The sequence below is a fragment of the Hordeum vulgare genome, chromosome 5H (genome assembly GCF_904849725.1).
Source record: "Hordeum vulgare subsp. vulgare chromosome 5H, MorexV3_pseudomolecules_assembly, whole genome shotgun sequence".
NCBI lineage: Eukaryota > Viridiplantae > Streptophyta > Magnoliopsida > Poales > Poaceae > Hordeum > Hordeum vulgare.
Window position 1 is genome coordinate 539039347 of NC_058522.1, and position 25766 is coordinate 539065112.

Here is a 25766-nt window from a genome sequence, read left to right on the forward strand (position 1 = left end):
CAAGCAACTACCACTACCGAGCGAGAACCACTAGATCGCATCGAGCAGTCGGATGAGAAGGTAGAGGGGAATCGGGAACGAACCTTGGCCCTCATCGCGGAGGCGGCGGCGCGGCAGGCGGACTGGGTCTCGGTATCTGCTTGCTGCGGCGGCGGAGGTAAAAGGGGACTGCTCTCGCGTGGTACTTATAGAGCTCGGAAAGGAACCCTAACCCAGGAGGGATGGACGGCTCAGATCGAGATGTGATGAGTTGGGCCTTAACTCTTTGGCCCATATGTATTTGACACAGATGATGGCGATGAGAATTTTCGATAGCTCTTGTACATATTTTTTGTCTTCTATAAAACTTGGTACATCAATGGTGTATCCTTAAAAAAAAAAGGTTTTTGAGAGCACCTTTCCTTGAGGTCTCCCGCAATATATATCTTCTTTCTTTTGTCTGCTGAGTGTATCTAGTGTTGCGTCCAGCCGCCACCATGTGTCAAGGTTGTCCGCATTTTTAGAACATTTCATTATTATTTCTATACGTGTTTTTGGATTTTATATGGTAGAATATCTTTTGGAAGCAAGTCATTTTCGTGTGCTTCTACAAGAAGTATAGTTGTGCTTCTTGAAAAATAAACACAACCGCAAAAGGTACCGCCTTGCTTTCGCGAGATGCATAGACGTATTTCTTAAAATAGAGATGTGCTTCCTTAAAAAGGGGGGAAAACATAGCTTGTGCTCCATGCGAGATGCACATGTTGTGTTTACTCAAAAAAAGACAAAAAAATGCATTATGTGCTTCTTAAAAGAGTTAAATACATAATTGTTCTTCCGGGCTTTGATTTTTTATTTATTTTTCTTTATTACCTCCAAAGAGACGCCAACCCTGTTGCCATGATTAGCTCGTGCGATCCTGAACTTCTCCAAAGGAAAAAAATTATTATACTAATTACAAGTAAGACCCTTATGCTAATTGCAAGTGTTCTTATACAGTGTTGCCCTGAATGCATTGTGGCGTAGTAATTAGATAGTGGGTTGCTAGAGTGACACAAACTTAAACCCTGATTTATGCGCTATTCCGTAAGGGCCTGATTTAGATCCTTACGTTTAATGCTATGGTTAGAATTTACTCTTAATACTTTTCTCGTAGTTATGGATTCTTGCGGGAGGGTTAATCATAAGTAGAAGACTTGTTCAAGTAAGAACAGCACCAAAGTACCGGTCCACCCACATATCAAAATATCAAAGTACTATATGAAATTCTCGTGTGCCCGAAAGAACGCTTTGCCTATTATAAGAAACTGTTCCGGTATGTTGTTTGCCACAAAAGGATTCGGCTACCTTGTTGCACCTATTGTTACTATGGCTACTCATTACTTTTACAATTATCTTGCTATCAAATAACTTGTTACCGCTTTTTCAGTGCTTGCCAAAAATACCTTGTTGAAAACCGCTTGTCATTTCTTCGGCTCCTCGTTGGGTTCGACACTCTTACTTATCAAAAGGACTACGATTGATCCCCTATACTTATGGGTCATCATTGATCCCCAAGGTTCTTAATCCTACTTAGTTTTCTCAGTTTCGTCCCATTAGCCTTTGTAATGTAATATACAAAATTGCGTCAAAGGTGGTGGCAAATAGGCTCAAGGTGATTCTTCCTCACATAATCTCTGAGGAAAAAACAACATTTGTACCTCGCAGGTTGAGCACACACAACATCATCAGTGCCTACGAGTGCTCGAAGAGATCAAGGTGGCACCAACTGTTGGAAATATGTCATAGAGGCAATAATAAATTAGTTATTATTATATTTCCTTGTTCATGATAATCGTTTTTTATCCATGCTATAATTGTATTGATTGGAAACTCAAATACATGTGCGGGTACATAGACAACATACTGTACCTAGTGATCCACTAAAGGAGTATCTCATTGATCAAAGATGATCAAGGTTTCCTGACCATAGACATGAGTTGCCATTTGATAACGAGATCGCATCATTAAGAGAATGATGTGATGGACAAGACTCAAACTATGAACGTAGCATGTGATCGTGTCAGTTTATTGCTACTGTTTTCTACATGTCAAGTATCTATTTCTATGACCATGAGATCATGCAACTTCAGGGCACCGGTGGAGTGCATTGTGTGTATCAAACGTCCCAACATAACTAGGTGACTATAAAGGTGGTCTACAGGTATCTCCGAAGGTGTCTGTTGGGTTGACATGAATCGATACTGGGATTTGTCACTCCGTATGATGGAGAGGTATCTCTAGGGCCCACTCTTTAATACAACATCACAATGAGCTTGCAAGCAGTGTGAGTAAGGAGTTAGTCATGGGATCTTGTATTATGAAACGAGTAAAGAGACTTGTCGGTAACGAGATTGAACTAGGTATGAAGATACCGACGATCGAATTTCGGGCAAGTAACATACCGATGGACAAAGGAAACAGTACACGAGATTGATTGAATCCTTGACATCGTGGTTCAACCGATAAAGATATTCGTAGAATATGTAGGAGCCAATATGGGCATCCAGGTCCCGCTATTGGTTATTGGCCGGAGAGTGTCTCAGGTCATGTTTGCATAGTTCTGGAACCCGCAGGGTCTTCACACTTAAGGTTCGGTGACATTTCGGTATAGTTGAGTTTATGTATGTTGGTGACCGAAGATTGTCCGGAGTCCCGAATGAGATCCCAAACGTCATGAGGAGCTCTAGAATGGTCCGGACCTAAAGATTCATATATGGGAAATCATATTTTGGCTATCGAAAAAGTTTCGAATTTTTCCGGTATTGTACCAGGAAACTTCTAGAAGGTTACCAGGAAGCTTCTAGAAGGTTCTGGAAACTTTCAGAGGAGTCCGAAAGTCCACCAAGGGTTCTACCACGTCCCAAGGGTTTGCATAGGCTGAGGGGAGACATTGTGGCCTTATTGGTCCAAGCGCACAAGTCCCTCAAGGCCCGTGCAGTTGGGAAAGGTGGAAAGTCCACCTTGTATGGAAGGGGAGGAAGGGAACTAGGATTCCACCTCGTCCCCCTTGGCTGTGCCCTAGGGCTTGGAGGGGCTGTTCCCCACGCCCTTCCACCTATATATAGAGGGGAGGGGGCGCCCAGGAGGACACACGAAGCCCTTGGCGCCCCTCTCTCTCCCTAGATCATTTTCTCCCACGTTCGCGGTTTCGGTAGCGCTAGGCGTAACCCTGCTGGGACAGCAACACCACCACCATCGTCACGCCATCGCGCTGCTGGAGAACTCATCAACCTCTCTGTCCTCGCTTGCTGGATCAAGGAGACGGAGAACGTCATCGAGCTGTATGTGTGCTGAACGCGGAGGTGACATTCGTTCGGTACTAGATCGGGACGGATCGTGATGGGATCGCGGGACGGATTGCGATTTGGATCGCGAAGATGTTCGACTACATCAATTGCGTTATATACGCTTCCGCTTAGCGAACTACAAGGGTATGTAGTTGCACTCCCTCTCTCGTAGATGTTAGTCTCTATAGATTGATCTTTTTGTGCGTAGGATTTTTTTTTTGTTTCCCATGTGATGTTTCCCAACACCGACAACCCCAATTGTTAACCATCTCCTTTTTGCCAACGATAGCATGTTGTTGTTCAAGTCAAGTGATGAGGGAGCTGCCATGGTTTCGAACCTCTTGGATACTTATTATAATGCTTCGGGACAAAGAATCAATCATGCCAAATCGACGTTTTTCTTCAGCAAGGGTTGCCCACAATCTTTGAGAGATAGCGTCAAAAGCACTTTAAATATTACTAACAGTCTTTGAGTGACAGATATTTAGGCATGCCAACCGATGTCGGTCACTCTAAGATGGGGACTTTCAAATACTTAAGAGATAGAGTTTGGGAAAAGGTAAAAGGGTGGATGGAGAAGCTCCTCTCGGCAGCAGGGAAGGAGGTCCTTATTAAATCGGTGGCCCAAGCCATCCCGCTTTATTTGATGTCTTGTTTCAGGTTCCCAAGGGGTATGTGTTAAAACATTACATCTATCATTCGACAATTATGGTGGGGGAGCAAAAATGCAAACGGAAACCAGCTTGGGTCTCCTAGGATATTCTGACAAAACCTAAATACCTTGGTGGAATGGGATTCAAGGACTACGAGGCTTTTAACCTCGCCTTGCTGGCCCGACAGGCATGGAGACTGCTGATGGAGACAAGCTCTCTTAGTGCAAAAATCCCGAGGGTTGTTTATTTCCCAAACACAAACTTTCTGGAGGCGAAACTTGGAAGCCATCCGTCACAATTTTGGAGAGCTATCCTTGATGGTAGTGAAACTCTAAAAGAAGGGATGATCAAGCGTATAGGAAATGGTCAAAATACAAACATTTGGGATACGAATTGGTTACCCAGGCTGGGACCTTTGCAGCCGATTACAGCCCTCACAAGTGATCGACCTACATGGGTGCTAGAGCTAATCGATGGAGCCACAACAACATGGAAGGAAGTCCTCATAAGAACCACATTTTTACCCTTCAATGCGGACACTATAATGTCCATGCCTTTATGCACAAGGAACATGGACGATTTCTGGGCATGGTAAGCTGAGAGGAACAGGACCTTCTCGGTCCATTCGGCATACCGTATATATAGTGATCAACACACGTGACCATCGGGAGAACTAGCTAGAAGGAAATGAGGGAGAATCGGGACCGGATGCGACGAGCAAAGAGTGGACGAGGCTCGGGCATATTCAGGTCCGCTCAAAACGGAAGGTGTTCTTATGGTGCATGGCTCGACATTCGATTCCAACAATGGACCTGTTGTGCCATCGTCACATGGCAGATTCTAAGGTATGTGCCTCGTGTGGATGAGAGGATTCGTGAGACATACGTTCTTGGACTGCACTATCTCGAGATGTATTTGGGCATTTGCGAAGGACGAGTTGGTGGAGAAAATGAGTCTAAACATGGATCCTAATGCAAGAAACAGTTTGTTCTCTTTGCATGAGGAGCTACCATGGTGGGACTTTGTGCTAATGGTTGTGACTCTCTGGGCCGTGTGGAGAACGCGACGGAAAGCCATATATGAGGAAGAGTTCCAAAGCCCATAATCGGTCAATCTTTTTATTGATTCTTACATCTCAATTTTACATGTGTTAAATGATCATGTGAGCACTCCAGCGAGGCCACAGGTGGCTCGGCTACCCCAATGGATCCATCCGTCGGCGCGAGTGTTCAAGGTAAACGTTGATGTTGCTGTTTCACCGAATCAGAGAAGAGCGGTTGCTACCGCCATATGTCGTGATCACAATGGAACATTCCAAGGGGCGTCGACCATTGTCTTCAAACGTATAAGTGATCCAACAACTCTTGAAGCACTAGCGGTGCGTGAGGCCTTAGCCCTTGCGAATGATCCCAATGTGCAAAACATATATGTGGCCTGAGACTGCAAGGTGGTGGTGGATGATATCAAGCAAAAGAACCCGCCAAGCTATGGAGCTATATTACATGAGATCATAGATCATAAAAACTCATTTACTTCTTGTACTTATGCTCATGAATTTAGGAGATCGAATTTCGAGACTCACAATTTAGCGAAGCATGTTACTAGACTAGGGATTAGCCGCCATGTGTGATTAGGGAATCCCGGTGATCTTGCATTTATTCCTATAAACATTGGTCTCAATTAAATAAATCTTTGTGAGACTGTCTAAAAAAAAGTACAATTACTTCCTTTTTTGTATAAAAAAACTTGCTAGCTTTTTCCCCTTGCGAGCAACAATTACATCCCTATGTCGTTGCAGCCTTACATGTAGCTTGCTAGCTTTTGATTCCTTACGAACGCCTATAAGAAAAGTTTGTGAATTTAAAATCCATTCACGGTTGTCAATCAAACATTGACTGTTGACATTAGAAAAACATGAATTTGGAAATAGTTCATAAAAATAACAATAAAATGAATTTTAATAAGTTCCTGACTTGAAAAGTTCCAGAATTTGGAACAATTTCGTGAAAATTATAAAATTCACATTTCTTATCAATTTGAAAAAACCAACGAAAAATTAGCACGCTACAAAATATAGCGAGGCCCTTCATCAAATGCTACACAAGTTATAGCATGCTAATAGCATGCTATATTTTAAAATAGCGTTTGCAAAAAAAAAGATAAATAAGCCCAAAAATATAGTATTCAGCAACAAAAAAAAATCCCAAGTGCAATACATGCATAAAGATCAAATCTAAAGTGCAGTCAATTCATTTAACATATCAACTTCAAACATTGAGCACCGAATCTACATCTATCTACTGGGTTGTGGCCTTGTTTTTCCTATTTTTCTGAATATCTCATCATGTGTACGCTATAACGCTACACGTTACAACGCTATAGCGTCTTGTAGCATGCTAATTATGTGAATATCGCCTAACGGCTAAATTTGCTAAAATATAGTGTTTGCTTTCCTAATATGCTATAACGGTGCTATAGCGTCGTTATAGCGCGCTATTTATTTCGCTGGAAAAACTGATTGGGAAAAGTTCACGACATGGTAAAGCTCGTAATTTGAGGGAAAAGGCAAAACGGAAAAAAATCATGACTTGGAAAAAAGTTCACTAATATTTTTTACAAAAATCTATAAAACTGAGAAAAGCTTCATAAAATTTCAAAACGTGTATGAATTTAACAAAAACAAATATGGAAAAGTTTTTCCAATCAGAAAAATATTGGACCATCGGGGGAGGAACCCCGCAACATTTTTTTAAGAGTGTGAGACACAGAATTCGACCCAAAAGGGGGTCAAACACAGGTCGGCTGGGTGAAACAACAGCGCCACCACCACTGGGTTACTATCAGCCCATCCAATTGGAAAAGTGAAAAACAAAAAGAACAAGAATAAAATAGTAAGAAAAATAGAAAAAGAAAAATTAGAAAGTGACCAAATCCTTACTGGAAAAAACCTCAAAAAACCCGTCTAGAAAAATTACTATGTTTGTGAAGACATTCATCTCTGTGAAGATGCCCACAAGAAAAATCATGGGCATACTTCTATTCATTCATATAATGCCCACAGTCCCTTACTCAAAAAAGTACCTTACCAATGTGAGGGTCTTGATGAGGAGGAAAATGGTAAAAATGACAATGATGCAGGTCCTGGACTACTTTAAGGGCATGCAGGCTGTTAACTCAAGATTCTACTACAAAATTCAAAGCGGATCCAAAAGATACAAATATGGTGAGATGCATCTTCTCGTTTGACGGATACTTAAGGAAATCGTATGATTTTTACGGGGACTACCTTAGTTTTGACACGACTTAATTACCCACTCCGTTCCTAAATATAAGTCTTTTTAATGGTTTTACTAAAAGACTACATACGGATGTATATAGATATACTTTAGAGTGTTGATTCACTTATTTTCCTCCGTATGTAGTTCCCTATTGAAATCTCTAAAAAGATTTATATTTAAGAACGGAGGGAGTACAAAAAAATATACAACCTCCCTTTTGCCCCCTTTGTTGGAATACCTGGTCATTGTCAGAATTTCTGTCTGCGTGTGCAATAGTTTAAAATGAAACTGTTGCTGGAAAATGATGTAATAGCAAAATCACCCTTGATGCCATGATTGCTTGGCCACCCCCTTTCTCTCTACAACAGCGATCCAGTTCACCTCTCATGTATTTCAGCGTGGAAATGCTCCTTCTAGGGCGAGAGGTGCTTGAGGCTATAGAAGAGAATTAACACGAGCTCGGTGTAGTTCAAAGTGACTGTGTAGTAGCGTGGGATACCCTTGAGAAATATATGCCGGCGCGCCGATGGGCCGTCCAGATCGGGAGCACGCGTGCACGCAGACCAAAGGTGCACTAGCGCCAAGAAACGGTTGATGAAGAGTACCATCGGTGGAAGAGCATATGCATCATGGGGAGTTGCATAGTGACAACGGCTACAACTATGGTCTCTAGCGGTGGTGGGATGTTGAAAGAGACCCAAACCGCGCAGCTTCATGGTTAAGCATCTCTCTTCACCTCTGAATCACACAGAAACGTTGGTTTTCCATTGTTCCTGACGTCTCTCGTTCCCAGCGTACATGTTTTAACATTTGTCTAATTCTTCTCTCAGTTTACCCTTAATTTGATCGTCCCATCACCACGAGAAATGTACTAGGCTAGTGCTACGAATATGTTGAAATGAATAGAATGACTGGTTGGAGGTCTATATATATACAAGGGGAAGCATCCTTCACATTATGGATGGTTGGGGTGCATTCAATTCTTTTGCCAGTGGAAACACATAGACATACCCCTGCAAAATGATACACATAAGTTGTAAACTGGTAATAGATGTCTAGTAAATGGAAGTAAATGTTACTTAAGAAAGACATGTGCAAATATGGATCCTAATTCGCATCCTTGAATTGTTCAACTGAGATGACAGGACTATACCTATATGTTCTGACTCAAGTGAGCTATGCACATTTCTTAGATTTTTCTTGAGGGGTAAATAACACTTTGTTGATTAATTGGGAAGTTCAAAGGAATACAAGAAGGGTCATGTGGATAGCCTAGCCAGAAGTGGCGACCCTAGTTAAGAGAAACTTAAAATTTAACCAAACTATGAGCATCTTTGTTTGTGTCCCTACCTTTAAAGATGACATCACATGCTTCAAAAAGTTGTTGATTCACATTGATCTCTTGAACTAGTGTGTCGTTCTCCTCTCGTGAGCCATGCTTTATATCATTGACAGCACTCTTACTATCACATGAGATGATGATTCTTCATAGATTCAGGTCTTGGGCAAGTGCTTGCGCTTCTCGACGTGCTAGTGTTTGAAGACAGGTCAGGTTATTAATTCCTAGAAAGACCATAACCGAGGACCCTAAATAAAGGCCCTTGTCATCACGGCATACAACAGAGGATGCGCCCATGGATCCATCTCAGGAGAGCCCTCCGTCCACATTGATCTTAAACATACCTACTGGAGGAGTGGAGGAGGCATCCAAACCTAGTGTTGCCGAACATTTGCTGCAGGATTAGGTCCCATTAGTCCAGGGGCATTCTCGATGCTCTCCAATACAACAATGAAGCGTTGAACGAACATATGTGTGGAAAGATAACTTTGAAAAATGGACTCATGGATAGCCTTCCACCTTGTTGTCCTTATAGCCCAGAGAGTCACCGTAAAGATGACAAACTTATCATGTGATAAAAAGACCATCATCCCAAATAGTAGCCATTGTCTTGTACTTAGGTCCGTTGCAGCAATTAAGTGCTCAGCTAGGTCGCCATCAACCAAAGCCCAGACACACCTTGACGTGATGTGATCACAATTAATAATCCCTTTCCTCAACAAGAAAAGCTTGGTCACCATCAGCCTAAGCCCACACACACCTCGACGTGATGTGATCATAATTCATAATCCGAGATCACAAATTAGGGAGTACACCTTCCAACGATTACTCTGACCTCCACATGTTGCGACAAATGACGCACCCCATGCGTGTCACTTGTCGCAACCCGGAGTTTTATCTCCTAAATCGTCCGTCCAAATCTCGAACCGTTTTCATCATTGACTTTCTCGCGTCGAGATCTTCAAAACTAGATCCCACGTTGATAGGTTTTGACAAACTTTTTTTCATGAAAAAAACCGGAAGAAAAAACCAAATGAAAAAACCGTGCCTCACGCGATAGAAAAAACAACAGAAAAAGGTTTTTTTTTCCTTTCCAAGAGGCACGGGTCATGCTTCTCGTGAGGGCAAAACAGTGCCTCTCGCGGAAGCAAAACCGTGCCTCTCGCGAAAAAAAGAGAGAGCAAAAAACGTGTTTTTTCTGTTTTCGGGTGAGGCACAGACGTGCCTCTCGCAAAGGCAAAACTGTGCCTTTCGCGGAAGCAAAACCATGCCTCTCGCAAAAAAAAAACATTTTTTTTCCTTTTGGAAGAGGCACGGGGTTGCCTCTCGCAAAGGCAAACCCGTGCCTTTCGCAGAAGCAAAACCGTGCATCTCGAAAAAAAACAGAAAATGCGATTTTTTTCCTTTCCGAAAGGCACAGGCGTGCCTCTCGCGAAGGCAAAACCGTGTCTTTCGTGAAAGCAAAACCGTGCCTCTCGCAAAAAAAGAAAATGCGTCTTTTTCCCTTTCCGAGAGGCACGGGCATGCCTCTCGCGAAGGCAAACCCGTGCCTCTCGCAAAAAAAAAAACAAAAAACGAGTTTTTTCACGTAAAAAAAAAGAAAACGCGTTTTTTCGCAAAAAAAAAAAATATTTTTCGTCCAAAAGTTACGAAAGACCGGTTCAAAACCATAAAACCAAAAAAACAAAAAAAAAATCAGAAAAAACCACTCAAAAAAGGCGAAAACGCGTGCGAAAAAGTAAATAAATAAAAAATCCGAAGGGAACGCTCAGAGCGTGACACGTGGCAACGGCTGAAAACGCGTCAAGTGACGGCGCGCGGGAGCGATCGCTGGAAGGCTCGCGAGGGAGCGCTCGCTAACTAGTCTTAATAATCCATTTTCTTATAGTATTATTTTGGGCCACCGACATCGAATTGGCCCTCCTTGGTTTTTTTTTTTGAGAAAAGACACCCACGGGAGCATCGCATATGTCATATTTATCCAGAAAGCAACAACACAAACAAAGGACAACGAAACAAAAAACGAGATGTGAGAAATAAAATTGCATTAAGACCACATTGGTCCTCTTCTACGTGTGCTTAATCGTCTTTGTCGCGGCTCGGCCAGTCTGCAATGGGAGCTCCATATCCGCGCCCCCTCCGGGCTGGATATCTGTGCTCGTTACGTGCTTGAAATGGCTCTCTATCTCATCATTCTTTGATTTGGTGCCCTTGTTATCTCATGAAGAAAAGTAGCCTTCTTATGTGGATGATGTTTATGAAACATGTCCACTAGTGGAAAACGGCCTTTAGCCTGGACCCTTTAGTCCCGGCCTGCCTCTGGGCCGGGACTTAAGTCCCGGCCACGTCGCCCCAAATCGCAATGCCTTCCACGAGGCTTTGGTCCCGGCCCGTAAGGAGCCTTTAGTCCCGGTTTGTGTCTCAAACCGGGACTAAAGTTCTCTGCCTATATATAGCACAACCCCCCTCTCCCCTCTTCCTTGCATTTTTCTTGGATGGAAGAGTGTGGGTGTGTGCTAGCTCTTCATTTTTTTTATGCACTAGAGGTGTTTGTTGAAATGTGTGTTAGAGCGATGCCGCTTCAGTTCACCGAACACAACTACGATATGAGATGCCTGAGCCACGCTTAAACCTCTTCCTCTTTATTTCTACTTATTCTAAAAGGTTAGCAACTATATTTCCTCGTTTAGACCGTGCAGTACTAATTTTTAGGATCGTGATTGTATTTGATATACTGTCGTATAACGCAGATGAGCCATCCATGAATTTACGGTGATCGACGCACAGCCGCTTACAGAGAAGGCGTGCATTCTTTTCGAGATGCAGCCGATGCGAACAAGCATGGTGGTGGCTTTATGTTTTGTCCATGTGTTGAATGTCATAATGAGAAGGATTACACTTCCTCAAGAGTCATTCAGAGCCACCTGCTTCGGTCCGGTTTTATGTCGGGCTATAATGTTTGGACCAAGCACGGAGAAAGAGGGGTTATGATGGAAGACGACGATGAAGAAGAAGAGAACGATGATGCCAACTACCGATCTATGTTCCCTGAGTATGCTGATATCGCAATGGAAGACAATGAAGAAGAAGATCAGGATGAAGAACGGGAACCAGATGAGCCCGCTGATGATCTTGGCTGGGTCATTTCTGATGCACGACGAGGTTGCGACACATAAAAAGAGAGGTTGTAGTTCGAGCAGATGTTATAGGACCACAACAAATTGTTGTACCCAACTTGTGAAGATGGCCAGAAGAAGCTGGGTAGCACACTGGAATTGCTGAAGTGGAAGGCACAGACCGGTGTGATTGACTCGTCATTCGAAAAGTTGTTGGTACTGATGAAGAAGATGCTTCCAAGAAAAGAACGAATTGCCCGCCAGCACGTACGAAGCAAAGAAGCTTGTCTGCCCTCTAAGATTAGACTGCAGAAGATACATGTATGCCCTAATGACTGCATCCTCTACCGCGGTGAGAAGTACGAGAATATGGATAAATGGCCGGTATGCACTGCATTGCGGTATAAGATCAGAAAAGATGACTCTGGTGATATTGAGGGCGAGCCACCCAGGAAGAGGGTTCCTGCCAAGGTGATGTGGTATGCTCCTATAATACCACGGTTGAAACGTCTGTTCAGAAATAAAGATCATGCGCAGTTGTTGCGATGGCACATGGAAGATCGTATGAAAGACGATAAGTTGAGGCACACCGCTGATGGTCGGCAGTGGAGAAAAATCAAGAGAGAGTTCCCGAGATTTGCAGCTGACGCAAGGAACTTATGGTTAGGTCTGAGTACAGATGGCATGAATCCTTTTGGGGAGCAGAGTTGCAGTCACAGCACCTGGCCCGTTACTCTATGTATCTACAACCTTCCTCCTTGGTTGTGCATGAAGCGGAAGTTCATTATGATGTCAGTGCTTATCCAAGGTCCAAAGCAACCCGACAACGATATTGATGTGTACATAAGGCCATTAGTTGATGAACTTTTACAGCTGTGGGCCGAACCAGGTGTACGTGTGTGGGACGAGCACAAACAAGAGGAATTTGACCTTCGAGCGTTGTTTTTCGTAACTATCAATGATTGGCCTGCTTTTAGTAACATTTTAGGACAGTCAAACAAGGGATACAATGCATGCATGCACTGTTTGGATCAAACAGAAAGTATATATCTGGACAAATGTAGGAAGAATGTGTACCCGTACAATCGTCGTTTTCTTCCGCCCAAGCATCCCTTAAAGAAAAAAGGCCAGCATTTCAATGGCAAGGCAGAACCCCGGGGAAGCCTGTCATCCGTACTGGTGCTGAAGTATTTGATATGGTCAAAGATTTAAAAGTAATCTTTGGAAAGGGTCCTGGCTGCCAACATGTTCCTAACGGCCCTGATAAACGCGTACCCATGTGGAAGAAGAAATCTATATTTTGGGAGCTACCCTACTGGGAAGTCAATGAGGTCCGCTCGGCAATCGACGTGATCCACCTGACGAAGAATCTCTGCGTGAATATTCTAGGCTTCCTGGGCTTGTATGGGAAGTCAAAAGATACACCGGAAGCATGAGAGGACCAGGAACGTCATAAAGGAAGAGATGGCATGCATCCAGGGCAGTTTCAAGGGCGTGCCAGCTACGCTCTTACTAAGGAAGAGAAGGAAATCTTCTTTGAAGTCCTTTTCAGTATCAAGGTCCCAACTGACTTCTCGTCGAATATAAAGGGAATTGTAAATATGAAAGACAAAAAATTCCAAAACCTAAAGTCTCATGACTGCCACGTGCTTATGACGCAATTGCTTCCGGTTGCATTGAGGGGAATTCTACCGGAAAATGTTCGCCTGGCAATTGTGAAGGTATGTGCATTCCTCAATGCAATTTCTCAGAAGGTAATCGACCGAGAAAGTCTATCAGCGTTACTGATTGATGTGGTCCAATGTCTGGTCAGCTTTGAGTTGTTGTTCCCGCCATCCTTCTTCAATATAATGACACACCTCCTAGTTCACCTAGTCGAAGAGATTAGAATTCTCGGTCATGTGTTTCTACACAATATGTTCCCCTTCGAGAGGTTCATGGGAGTCTTAAAGAAATATGTTCGTAATCGTGCTAGGCCAGAAGGAAGCATCTCCAAGGGCTATGGAACAGAGGAGGTCATTGAGTTTTGTGTGGACTTTGTTTCTGACCTTAAGCCGATTGGTGTTCCTGAATCTCGGTATGAGGGTAGGCTGACAGGAAAAGGCACACTAAGAAGGAAAGCAAAAGTATGTATGGACGGGCATTCTTTCTCTCAAGCACACTACACAGTTCTACACAATTCCACCATGGTGGCTCCGTATATCGTGAGACACAAGAATATTCTACGCTCCGAAAACCCGGGGAAGGCTGACTCTTGGATTAAAGGGAAACACGAGAAGACTTTCGGCAGTTCGTTGCAGACACATCTCATGAATGACGACACCATTGGAGATCAACTGTACTGTTTGGCCAGGCCACCATCTTCGACTATATGTACTTTCCAAGGGTATGAGATAAATGGGAATACATTTTACACGGTTGCCCAAGATAAAAAAGAGCACCAACCAAAATAGTGGTGTCCGCTTTGATGCAACAGACGAGAATGGGCACTGTTTGGAAACATATTACGGGTACATAGAGGAGATATGGGAACTTGACTATGGACCTACTTTTAAGATCCCTTTGTTTTGGTGCAAATGGGTGAAGCTGACAGCAGGTGGGGTAGTTGTAGACCAAAAGTACGACATGACAACAGTGGATCTCAACAATCTTGCGTACATGGACGAACCATTTGTCCTAGCCAATGATGTCGCTCAGGTTTTCTATGTGAAGGACATGTCTACAAAAACGAGAAAAAGAAATCAGCAAAAGAAGATATCGTCCGATGAGCCAAAACGCCACATAGTTCTTTCAGGGAAAAAACATCGTGGGAGTAGATGACAAGACAGACATGTCAGAAGATTATAATAAGTTTCATGAAATTCCGCCCTTCAAAGTGAAAACTGACCCAAGCATCCTACTGAATGATGAAGATTCTCCATGGCTACGACCCAGAAGAAAACAGAAATAATAGATAGGAATATTCATGCAATAATGTAATAATGTATTAAACCTTTTATGTAATGCATGTATGGAATGTACTAAATTTCAAACACTTTTCATTTTCATAGTTTTGTCAAATTCTCAAATATGCAAAAAGAATTTTAATAAACCTTTGTAAGAGATGAGTTCCCGTTCGAAACGCTGATACTTCGAGAGAGATTGTCCGTTTTGTACACGAAGTGCATCCAGTTTTTGTCGTAGCCCTCTCAACTTTTTAACACATGCTATGTGGGTGAAATGATGATAGCATGCCAACTTTCAACATTTTCAGAGTTCATTTGTAGTGCTTTTCAATTTTAGGGTCAACTAGCTCAAAAAAAAGTAAATGCCCGAAAAATACCAAATTAAGTGAGAAATTGTTGAAATTTTGTGATGTGCCTTTGAATGATGCATTTTGAACACACAAAAAGTATGAAGTTCAAATAAGTTCAAAAAAATGAAATCCCTTTGTAAGAGATGAGTTCTCGTTCGAAACCGTGATACTTCGAGAGAGATTGTCCGTTTTGTACACGAAGTGCATCCGGTTTTTGTCATAGCCCTCTCAAATTTTTAACACATGCTATGTGGGTGAAATGATTATAGCATGCCAACTTTCAACATTTTAAGAGTTCATTTGTAGTGCTTTTCAATTTCAAGGTCAACTAGCTCAAAAAAATAAGTAAATGCACGAAGAATACCAAATGAAGTCAGAAATTGTTGAAATTTTGTGATGTGCCTTTTAATGGTGCATTTTGAACACACAAAAAGTATGGAGTTCAAATAAGTTCAAAAAATGAAATCCCTTTGTAAGAGATGAGTTCTCGTTCGAAACCCTCATACTTCGAGAGAGATTGTCCGTTTTGTACACGAAGTGCATCCAGTTTTTGTCGTAGCCCTCTCAACTTTTTAACACATGCTATGTGGGTGAAATGATGATAGCATGCCAACTTTCAACATTTTCAGAGTTCATTTGTAGTGCTTTTCAATTTCAGGGTCAACTAGCTCAAAAAAAAAAAGTAAATGCACGAAGAATACCAAATGAAGTCATAAATTGTTGAAATTTTGTGATGTGCCTTTGAATGGTGCATTTTCAACACACAAAAATTATGGAGTTCAAATAAGTTCAAAAAAATGAAACCCCTTTGTAAGAGATGAGTCCTCGTTCGAAACCCTCATACTTCGAGAGAGATTGTCCGTTTTGTACACGAAGTGCATCCAGTTTTTGTCGTAGCCCTCTCAACTTTTTTAACACATGCTATGTGGGTGAAATGATGATACCATGGCAACTTTCAACATTTTCAGAGTTCATTTGTAGTGCTTTTCAATTTCAGGCTCAACTAGCTCAAAAAAAAGTAAATGCACGAAGAATACCAAATGAAGTCAGAAATTGTTGAAATTTTGTGATGTGCCTTTGAATGGTGCATTTTGTACACACAAAAAGTATGGAGTTCAAATAAGTTCAAAAAAATGAAATCCCTTTGTAAGAGATGAGTTCTCGTTCGAAACCGTGATACTTCGAGAGAGATTGTCCGTTTTGTACACGAAGTGCATCCAGTTTTTGTCGTAGCCCTCTCAACTTTTTAACACATGCTATGTGAGTGAAATGATGATAGCATGCCAACTTTCAACATTTTCATAGTTCATTTGTAGTGCTTTTCAATTTCAGGGTCAACTAGCTCAAAAAAAAGTTTTTAATTGAAAATAACAAAATAGTTAATAGTTTGGATAGTCAAAATAATTTCTTTTGAAAATAGAAAATTAGTTTTGAATTATTTATTCAATTTCAAACACTTTTCATTATCATAATTTTGTCAAATTCTCAAATATGCAAAAAGAATTTTAATAAACATAGTTTTTAATTGAAAATAACAAAATAGTTAATAGTTTGGATAGTCAAAATAATTACTTTTGAAAATAGAAAATAGTTTTGAATTATTTATTCAATTTCAAACACTTTTCATTATCATAGTTTTGTCAAAATTCTCAAATATGCAAAAATAATTTTAATAAACACAGTTTTTAATTGAAAATAGCAAAATAGTTAATAGTTTGGATAGTCAAAATAATTACTTTTGAAAATAGAAAATAGTTTTGAATTATTTATTCAATTTCAAACACTTTTCAATATCATAGTTTTGTCAAATTCTCAAATATGCAAAAAGAATTTTAATAAACATAGTTTTTAATTGAAAATAACAAAATAGTTAATAGTTTGGATAGTCAAAATAATTACTTTTGAAAATAGAAAATAGTTTTGAATTATTTATTCAATTTCAAACACTTTTCATTATCATAGTTTTGTCAAATTCTCAAATATGCAAAAAGAATTTTAATAAACATAGTTTTTAATTGAAAATAACAAAATAGTTAATAGTTTGGATAGTCAAAATAATTAATTTTGAAAATAGAAAATAGTTTTGAATTATTTATTCAATTTCAAACACTTTTCATTTTCATAGTTTTGTCAAATTCTCAAATATGCAAAAAGAATTTTAATAAACATAGTTTTTAATTGAAAATAACAAAATAGTTAATAGTTTGGATAGTCAAAATAATTAATTTTGAAAATAGAAAATAGTTGTGAATTATTTATTCAATTTCAAACACTTTTCATTTTCATAGTTTTGTCAAATTCTCAAATATGCAAAAAGAATTTTTAATAAACATAGTTTTTAATTGAAACTATATGAGAATTTATAGAGAAAATTCAACCTAAATTCAAAGTGACCTCACTTTGAATTCAGGTTGAATTTTCTCCATAATTTTGAATATAGTTTCAATTTTCAAATTACAGTGAGTTTAGGCCCGTAAGCCTCCTTTAGAGAGGAGCTCGATGGAGATGCTGCGACGGGGCTTATAAACTACTATTAGCCCCCCTCGCTGGGCGAGGTGGGACTAAACTTATCGTGCAGCCAGCGGAGGGGCTTTAGTCCCGGGTGGAGCCACGACCCGGGACTAAAGGGTGTCTTTAGTCCCGGCTCGAGCCCCGACCCGGGACTAAAGGCCCGTGCTTCCCGCCTTTTGGTGTGCCGAAAAAGGGTCTTTAGTCCCGGGTCGTGGATCCACCCGGGACTAAAGACCCTTTAGTCCCGGGTCGTGGCTCCACCCGGGACTAAAGATCCACCTATATAAGCGGGAGTTAGAAAATTTCCAACCCAAATCGCATTTCGTTCTCTCCTTCTTCCTCGTTCTCCTGCCCGGCGCAGCACACCGACGAACTCGACGACGCCGTCAGGCTGCCCGCCGTCCTCCTCGCCGCCGTCGCCGTCGTCCTCCTCGCCGCCGCCTTCCTCCTCGCCGCCGCCTGCCGTCCTCCTCGCCGTCGTCGACGCCTCCGGCCGGTAAGCCCCCGCCCCCTCCTCCCCAACACTCCGGCCGGTAGAAGAAAAGAAGAAAAAGGAGAAGAAAAGAAGAAAAAGGAGAAGAAAAGAAGAAAAAGGGAAGAAAAGAAGAAAAAGGAGAAGAAAAGAAGAAAAAGGAGAAGAAAAAGGAGAAGAAAATAAGAAAAAGGGAAGCAAGGAAGAAAAAGGAGAAGAAAGGAAGAAAAATGAGAAGAAAGGAAGAAAAAGGAGAAGAAAGGAAGAAAAAGGAGAAGAAAAGAAGAAAAAGGAGAAGAAAAAGGAGAAAAAGGAGAAGAAAAGAAGAAAAAGGAGAAGAAAAAAAAGAAAAAGGAGAAGAAAAGAAGAAAAAGGAGAAGAAAAGAAGAAAAAGGGAAGAAAGGAAGAAAAAGGAGAAGAAAAGAAGAAAAAGGAGAAGAAAGGAAGAAAAAGAAAAAGATTTTTTTGTCATTTAATTCCTATTGTTATTAGGTTTGTGCTAGATTATTAGGGTTAGTAATATTTAGAATTAGGTTAGGGTTACAAAAATAAGAAAGATGAACAAAAATAAGAAAATAAGATTAGGAAAAAGGAAAATAAGAAGAGGAGGAGAAGAAAAGAAGAAAAAGGAGAATAAGAAGAGGAGGAGAGGAGAAGAAGAGGAAAAATAGAAGAAGAGGAGAAGTAGAAGAAGAGAAGTTGAAGAAGAAGCAGAGAAGAAAATAAGAAAGAATAGAAGAAGAAGAAGAAGAAGAAGAAGAAGACATTTCTACGTATATAGATGCTTAATTAGTGTTTCTTAGATTATTGTTTAATTTTGCTATTGTATATGCTTAAGTGTTAATAGTTTAATTTTGCTATTGTATATGCTTAAGTGTTAATAGTTTATTTTTAGCAAGAAAATTAATAGAACTAGTTTATTTTTTTAGTTCATTTTACGATGCCTATCCCGCATCCTCGTCGTCGACTCGGCGGAGGACACCTGCTTGATCAGAGGGGCCCTGTCCGGGACTGGGCTTCGCCCGGCTGGTATTGGGAGGTGCTACCTTCCAGGGGGCGTAGGTTGGTGAGGAGCCAGCCCGTCGTTGACCTGATCCTTGTTTGGTGGCGGTCGCGTGGGCCAGTGATGGTGCCGAGGCTTCCGGACACCGCGGAGGTGGTACGTCACCGTGTCAGCGAGGAGGATGAGCACGTCCATCGCTACATGGTTGCGTTGGAGGGCAGGTTCGAGCATACCTGGCAGGTTCTTCGGGGATCTCACTGGAGCTATGATCCTGTGATGGTTCCTTCTCTTTGGGTGTCCACCGCCCGCGATGATACCCGTCGGGCGCTACGGTTCTAGCTGTATCAGTGATGCTATATGTATGATAGTATTCGAGGAGTATTAGTGATAATATTCGACGATGTACGGACAAAAGAGATGATGTAGTTTTGCTTATAATTGAATGCATGCTAATTTGAATACTACTTTATTTTACGATTTGGTTTTGCTTATTGAATGCTCAAATTGGAAAAGTACTCCTACTTTGAATACTATGCAGAAATCTAGGAGTCCCGGGTGGAGCCACGACCCGGTACTAAAGTTGTTTTGGAACGGAGTTCCTGATAGAATAATTCTTTTTTGGTACAAAGTTTAACAAAGTCCTTTGACACTAGACAATGTGACATATAGAAGGGTAGATGAGATCAGGAAAAATAGGATCATTTTCTACACATGTAGAATGTCGCCATTTTGTTAAATCCTTAAAGGTTAAGAGAATCTGTTAGACATATTTTAGAGTTTAGGTTCTAGCCAAGACCCGGGACTAAAGGTCCTCCTATATAAAATGGCACTTCGAAGTTTCCAACCCCTCTTATATAGTTTGTTAGTTTATTAGTTAATCAAATGTCCATTTTTTTGCAGAACTATGGATCCACATATCAGGAACCTCGAAGAGGAAGAACTTCTCGAAGATATAATCAAATACGGCCCCGACGTTGAACCAGCTGAATCTCCGTCGTCATATCTAAACCCCTCCGGATATGGAATGGAGGTCGACCGACACGAAGATGAAGCCGATGGGGCAGAAGATAGGTCCAATGACGGAGAAGGTGATAGCTCCACTGATGGAGAAGCCGGTGGAGAAATAATAAAGTCCGGCGAGGTATACATATGAAGTTCGACAATCACTTGTAATATGTGAAAAATATTGGAGATAGCTCTATATTGTATACATATACATTCATTTGACGAATGTTTCTCCCTCTTAGGCCTCCACATCGAGCAAAGCTACGAAACGAGGCCCGACTAGAAAGTTGGATGCACAGACGCATTACACCTTTGAGGTGATATTGCCTACGGACGAACCCAAGCTTCCTAAGAATGCTGCTGACACATTCAAGAAGCAATGCGGAGTTCTTGTTAGGGATCACGTCCCGATGAGCGTTCGGGAGTGGAACAAGCGCAAAGGGGCAACCGATAGTGACTATGTCGCCGAAAGGTACAAAGATAATCTTTGTAATGATATCATGTCACATATCAACCTGCCAGAATGTGAGAATGAAGACGCCGCAGACAAACTGAGGGCCAAAGTCAAGCAGTGGACTCTAAAGAAGATGGCCGAACTGTTCCGTAGCTGGAAGAAGAAGCTATGGAAAAACTATCTGAAGACAAAGAAAGTGCGAGTATTCGAGGGGTATCTAGCCAAGCAGGCGAATCACTGGAAGGCATTTCAAGAGTACAAGGAGTCAGAAGATGCCCAAGCATTATCAGAAAAGAACAAGAAAAATGCCGACAAGAAGAAATATCACCACAAGCTGGGGCCAGGGGGCTATGAGACTGCCATCCCAAAGTGGGATAAGAAAGAGCAAGATCTGCTAGCTAAAGGCATCATACCTGAACCACTCCGTGACGAGTGGGAATTGAGAGCAAGAAATTGGTTCCTTGCGCATGGTGGTTCGTACGACGAAGAAATAGGGGACCTCATCTGCAGTGACGGTCTTAGGATACCCAGGGAGAATTGGAAAAGATAGTGAAAGAAATTAAGGAGGGAAAAAGAAATTTCACTGCAGATAGAGAGAAAGATTTGCTCACACTGGTCCTCGGCAATGACGAACAAGGAGGACGAACGCGAGGCTTCGTTCCTTCTTACCCGTGGTGGCTTGGGTTTGCCAGAGACCAAGACACTTACAGAAGCCGAGCGAGAGCAAAGAAGCGGCATCAGGATGAGGAGAATGACAAGTTCAACCAGTTGCTTGCCAGGATTAACGAGCAACAGAAGCAGATTGATGAGTTTAGAGGAGTAGCGCGCCAGGAAGATCCTCACTTGATATTACCGGCGCCCCATCTAAGCGGAAAAGCAGCGTGGCTGAATCTGAGGCCCCGCCCGACGATGCACGAAGAATGATAGAGGGCGGTCCCGGCTACCCCGTGGATGGAATCAAGGAGTCAACATCATGTGAACTCCGTCAGAAATTCAAGAACATATCCATGAAGGTGGTCGTCGGACAAGCTTTACCTTCTGGCCCTGATGCACGCTGGCATGGCCATGAGATTCCAGCTGGCTTTGCTAAAGTCGGGGTGGATGAAATCATGGCGGGGTTTCATGATATGGAGCTCGACATAGCTAGACCCGAAGATGAGAGGACACTCGGAGAAGTACTGGGTGGAGTCATCCTATGGGACAAGAACTACATCAAGCTTCCAGGCTCGGCTCCAAGGACAACACCGCCTCCGAGTCGTCATAGGTCACCTACACCTCCATCACCTCCAAGCCCTCCACATGACGTCGGCCAGCACAACACGAGTCCATATCGATCACTACCGCCGGACTTGGGTCGTCCGTCTCCGCCGCCGCCCGCTCTGGATACTAAGCGGAAGCGTGCCAGCAAGAACGCCCTGCCGATGATTTCTAAGCGACGGAGCCCCCCAAAGTGCAAACTGTCGCCCCTCCCCAAGGTACCTCATGCTAATCTTCCTATCAGACCTTATGATCGTACCCCCGAGGAAAACGCTAGGATAGCAAAGGAACATCATGATGCGCAGATGAAAAAGAAGGAACCCGAGCCCCGCGCGGAATACACCGAGAAGCAAATAGCATATGCAAAATACTTCACGACCCTTCCATCACAGTATGACTTACACCATAAGCCTGATGACTATACTGTTGGGGAACGTCGCATGGGAAACAAAAATTTTCCTACGCGCACGAAGACCTATCATGGTGATGTCCATCTACGAGAGGGGATGAGTGATCTACGTACCCTTGTAGATCGTACAGCAGAAGCGTTAGTGAACGCGGTTGATGTAGTGGAACGTCCTCACGTCCCTCGATCCGCCCCGCGAACAATCCCGCGATCAGTCGCACGATCTAGTACCGAACGGACGGCACCTCCGCGTTCAGCACACGTACAGCTCGACGATGATCTCGGCCTTCTTGATCCAGCAAGAGAGACGGAGAGGTAGAAGAGTTCTCCGGCAGCGTGACGGCGCTCCGGAGGTTGGTGATGATCTTGTCTCAGCAGGGCTCCGCCCGAGCTCCGCAGAAACGCGATCTAGAGGAAAAACCGTGGAGGTATGTGGTCGGGCTGCCGTGGAAAAGTCGTCTCAAATCAGCCCTAAAACCTCCGTATATATAGGTGGGAGGGAGGGGAGGAGGCAGCCTCAAAACCTAAAGGTTTGGCCGAAATTGGAGGTGGAGGAGTCCTACTCCAATCCTACTTGGAGTAGGATTCCACCTTCCCACTTGGAAACTCTTTCCACCTTGTGTTTTTTCCTTCTCAAACCTTATGGGCCTTAGTGGGAACTTATTCCAGCCCACTAGGGGCTGGTTTATCTCTTCCCATAGCCCATGAGACCCCTTGGGGCGTGACACCCCTCCCGATGGTCCCCGACACCCCTCCCGGCACTCCCAGTACACTACCGATGATCCCGAAACTTTTCCGGTAATGCACGAAAACCTTCCGGTAACCAAATGAGGTCATCCTATATATCAATCTTCGTTTCCGGACTATTCCGGAAACCCTCGTGACGTCCGTGATCTCATCCGGGACTCCGAACAACATTCGGTAACCAACCATATAACTCAAATACGCATAAAACAACGTCGAACCTTAAGTGTGCAGACCCTGCGGGTTCGAGAACTATGTAGACATGACCCGAGAGACTCCTCGGTCAATATCCAACAGCGGGACCTGGATGCCCATATTGGATCCTACATATTCTACGAAGATCTTTATCGTTTGAACCTCAGTGCCAAGGATTCGTATAATCCCGTATGTCATTCCCTTTGTCCTTCGGTATGTTACTTGCCCGAGATTCGATCGTCAGTATCCGCATACCTATTTCAATCTCGTTTACCGGCAAGTCTCTTTACTCGTTCCGTAATACAAGATCCCGTAACTTACACTAAGTCACATTGCTTGCAAGGCTTGTGTGTGATGTTGTATTACCGAGTGGGCCCCGAGATACCTCTCCGTCACACGGAGTGACAAATCCCAGTCTCGATCCATACTAACTCAACGAACACCTTCGGAGATACCTGTAGAGCATCTTTATAGTCACCCAGTTACGTTGCGACGTTTGATACACACAAAGCATCCCTCCGGTGTCCGTGAGTTATATGATCTCATGGTCATAGGAACAAATACTTGACACGCAGAAAACAGTAGCAACAAAATGACACGATCAACATGCTACGTCTATTAGTTTGGGTCTAGTCCATCACATGATTCTCCTAATGATGTGATCCCGTTATCAAGTGACAACACTTGCCTATGGCCAGGAAACCTTAACCATCTTTGATCAACGAGCTAGTCAACTAGAGGCTTACTAGGGACAGTGTTTTGTCTATGTATCCACACAAGTATTGTGTTTCCAATCAATACAATTATAGCATGAATAATAAACGATTATCATGAACTAAGAAATATAATAATAACTAATTTATTATTGCCTCTAGGGCATATTTCCAACAGTCTCCCACTTTCACTAGAGTCAATAATCTAGTTCACATCACCATGTGATTCCAACGAATCCAACACCCATATTGTTATGGGGTCTGATCACGTCTTGCTCTTGAGAGAGGTTTTTAGTCAACGGTTCTGAAACTTTCAGATCCGTGTGTTCTTTACAAATCTTTATGTCATCTTATAGATGCTGCTACTATGTGCTATTCGGAAATACTCCAAATATCTACTCTACTATACGAATCCGTTTCACTACTCATAGTTATTCGGATTAGTGTCAAAGCTTGCATCGACGTAACCCTTTACGACGAACTCTTTAACCACCTCCATAATCGAGAAAAATTCCTTAGTCCATTTGTTACTAAGGATAAATTTTGACCGCTGCTGGTGATTCAATCATGGATCACTCTCTGTACCTCTCAACAGATTTTGAGTCAAGGCACACATCAGGTGCGGTACACAGCATGGCATACTTTAGATTCTACGGCTAAGGCATAGAAGACGACCTTCGTCTATTCTCTTTATTCTGCCGTGGTCGGGTTTTGAGTCTTACTCAAATTCACACCTCACAACGCAACCAAGAACTCCTTCTTTGCTGATCTATTTTTGAACTCTTTCAAAAACTTGTTAAGGCATGCATCTTGTTGAAACTTCTATTAAGCGCTTTCGATCTATCTCCATAGATCTTTGATGCTCAACGTTCAAGTAGCGTAATCCAGGTACTCCTTTGAAAACTTCTTTCAAACAACCTTGTATGCTTTACAGAAATTCTACATTACTTCTGATCCACAATATGTCAACCACATATTCCTATCAGAAATTCTACAGTGCTCCCACTCACTTCTTTGGAAATACAAGTTTCTCATAAACCTTGTACAAACCCAAAATCTTTGATCATCTCATCAAAGTGTATATTCCAACTCCGAGATGCTTGCACCAGTCCATTGAAGGATCACTGGAGCTTGCATACTTGCTAGTATCTTTAGGATCGACAAAACCTTCTGGTTGTATCACATACAATGTTTGCTCAAGGAAACCGTCGAGAAAACAATGTTTTGGCATCCTACATGCAATATTTCATAAATAATGCATCAACAACTAACATAATTCTAACAGACTTTTAGCATCGCTACGAGTGAGAAAGTCTCATCATAGTCAACTGTTTGATCTTATCGAAAACATCTTTGCGACAAGTCGAGCTTTTCTTAATAGTGACTTATCACCATCATCGTCTGTCTTCTTTTAAAGATCCATTTTTACTCAATAGTCCTATGACCATCAAGTAGTTCTACCAAAGTCTACACTTTGTTTTCACACATGGACCCTCTCTCGGATTTCATGGCTTCTAGCCATTTGTCGGAATCTGGGCCCACCATCGCTTTCTCCATAACTCGTAGGTTCACTCTTGCTCAACAACATGACCTCCAAGACAGGGTTACCGTACTACTCTGCAGCAGTACGCGACCTTGTCGACCTACGAGGTTTGTAGTAACTTGATTCAAAGCTCAATGATCATCATCATCAGCTTCCACTTCAATTGGTGTAGGCACCACATGAACAACTTCTTGCGCCCTGCTACACACTGGTTGAAGTGATGGTTCGATAACCTCATAAAGTTCTACTACCCTCCCACTCAATTCTTTCGAGAGAAACCTTTCCTCGAGAAAGGATCCGTTTCTAGAAACAAACACTTTGCTTTCGGATCTGAGATAGGAGATGTACCCAACTGTTTTGGATATCCTATGAAGATGCATTTATCCGCTTTGGGTTCGAGCTTATCAGACTAAAACCTTTTTCACATAAGTTTCGAAGCCCCAAACTTTCAAGAAACGACAGTTTAGATTTCTC

The 25766-nt window shown here is 42.3% G+C and overlaps 1 protein-coding gene across 1 annotated transcript in view; it reads right to left on the minus strand.

The window, feature by feature from the left end:
* The window catches only part of LOC123397189, a 39985-nt gene that overhangs the window by 1876 nt on the left and 12343 nt on the right, over positions 1–25766 (minus strand). The window contains exon 3 of the mRNA XM_045091837.1: positions 84–207. Within this exon, the coding sequence (XP_044947772.1) occupies positions 84–207 (124 nt within the window). The remainder of the gene's footprint in view (positions 1–83; positions 208–25766) is intronic.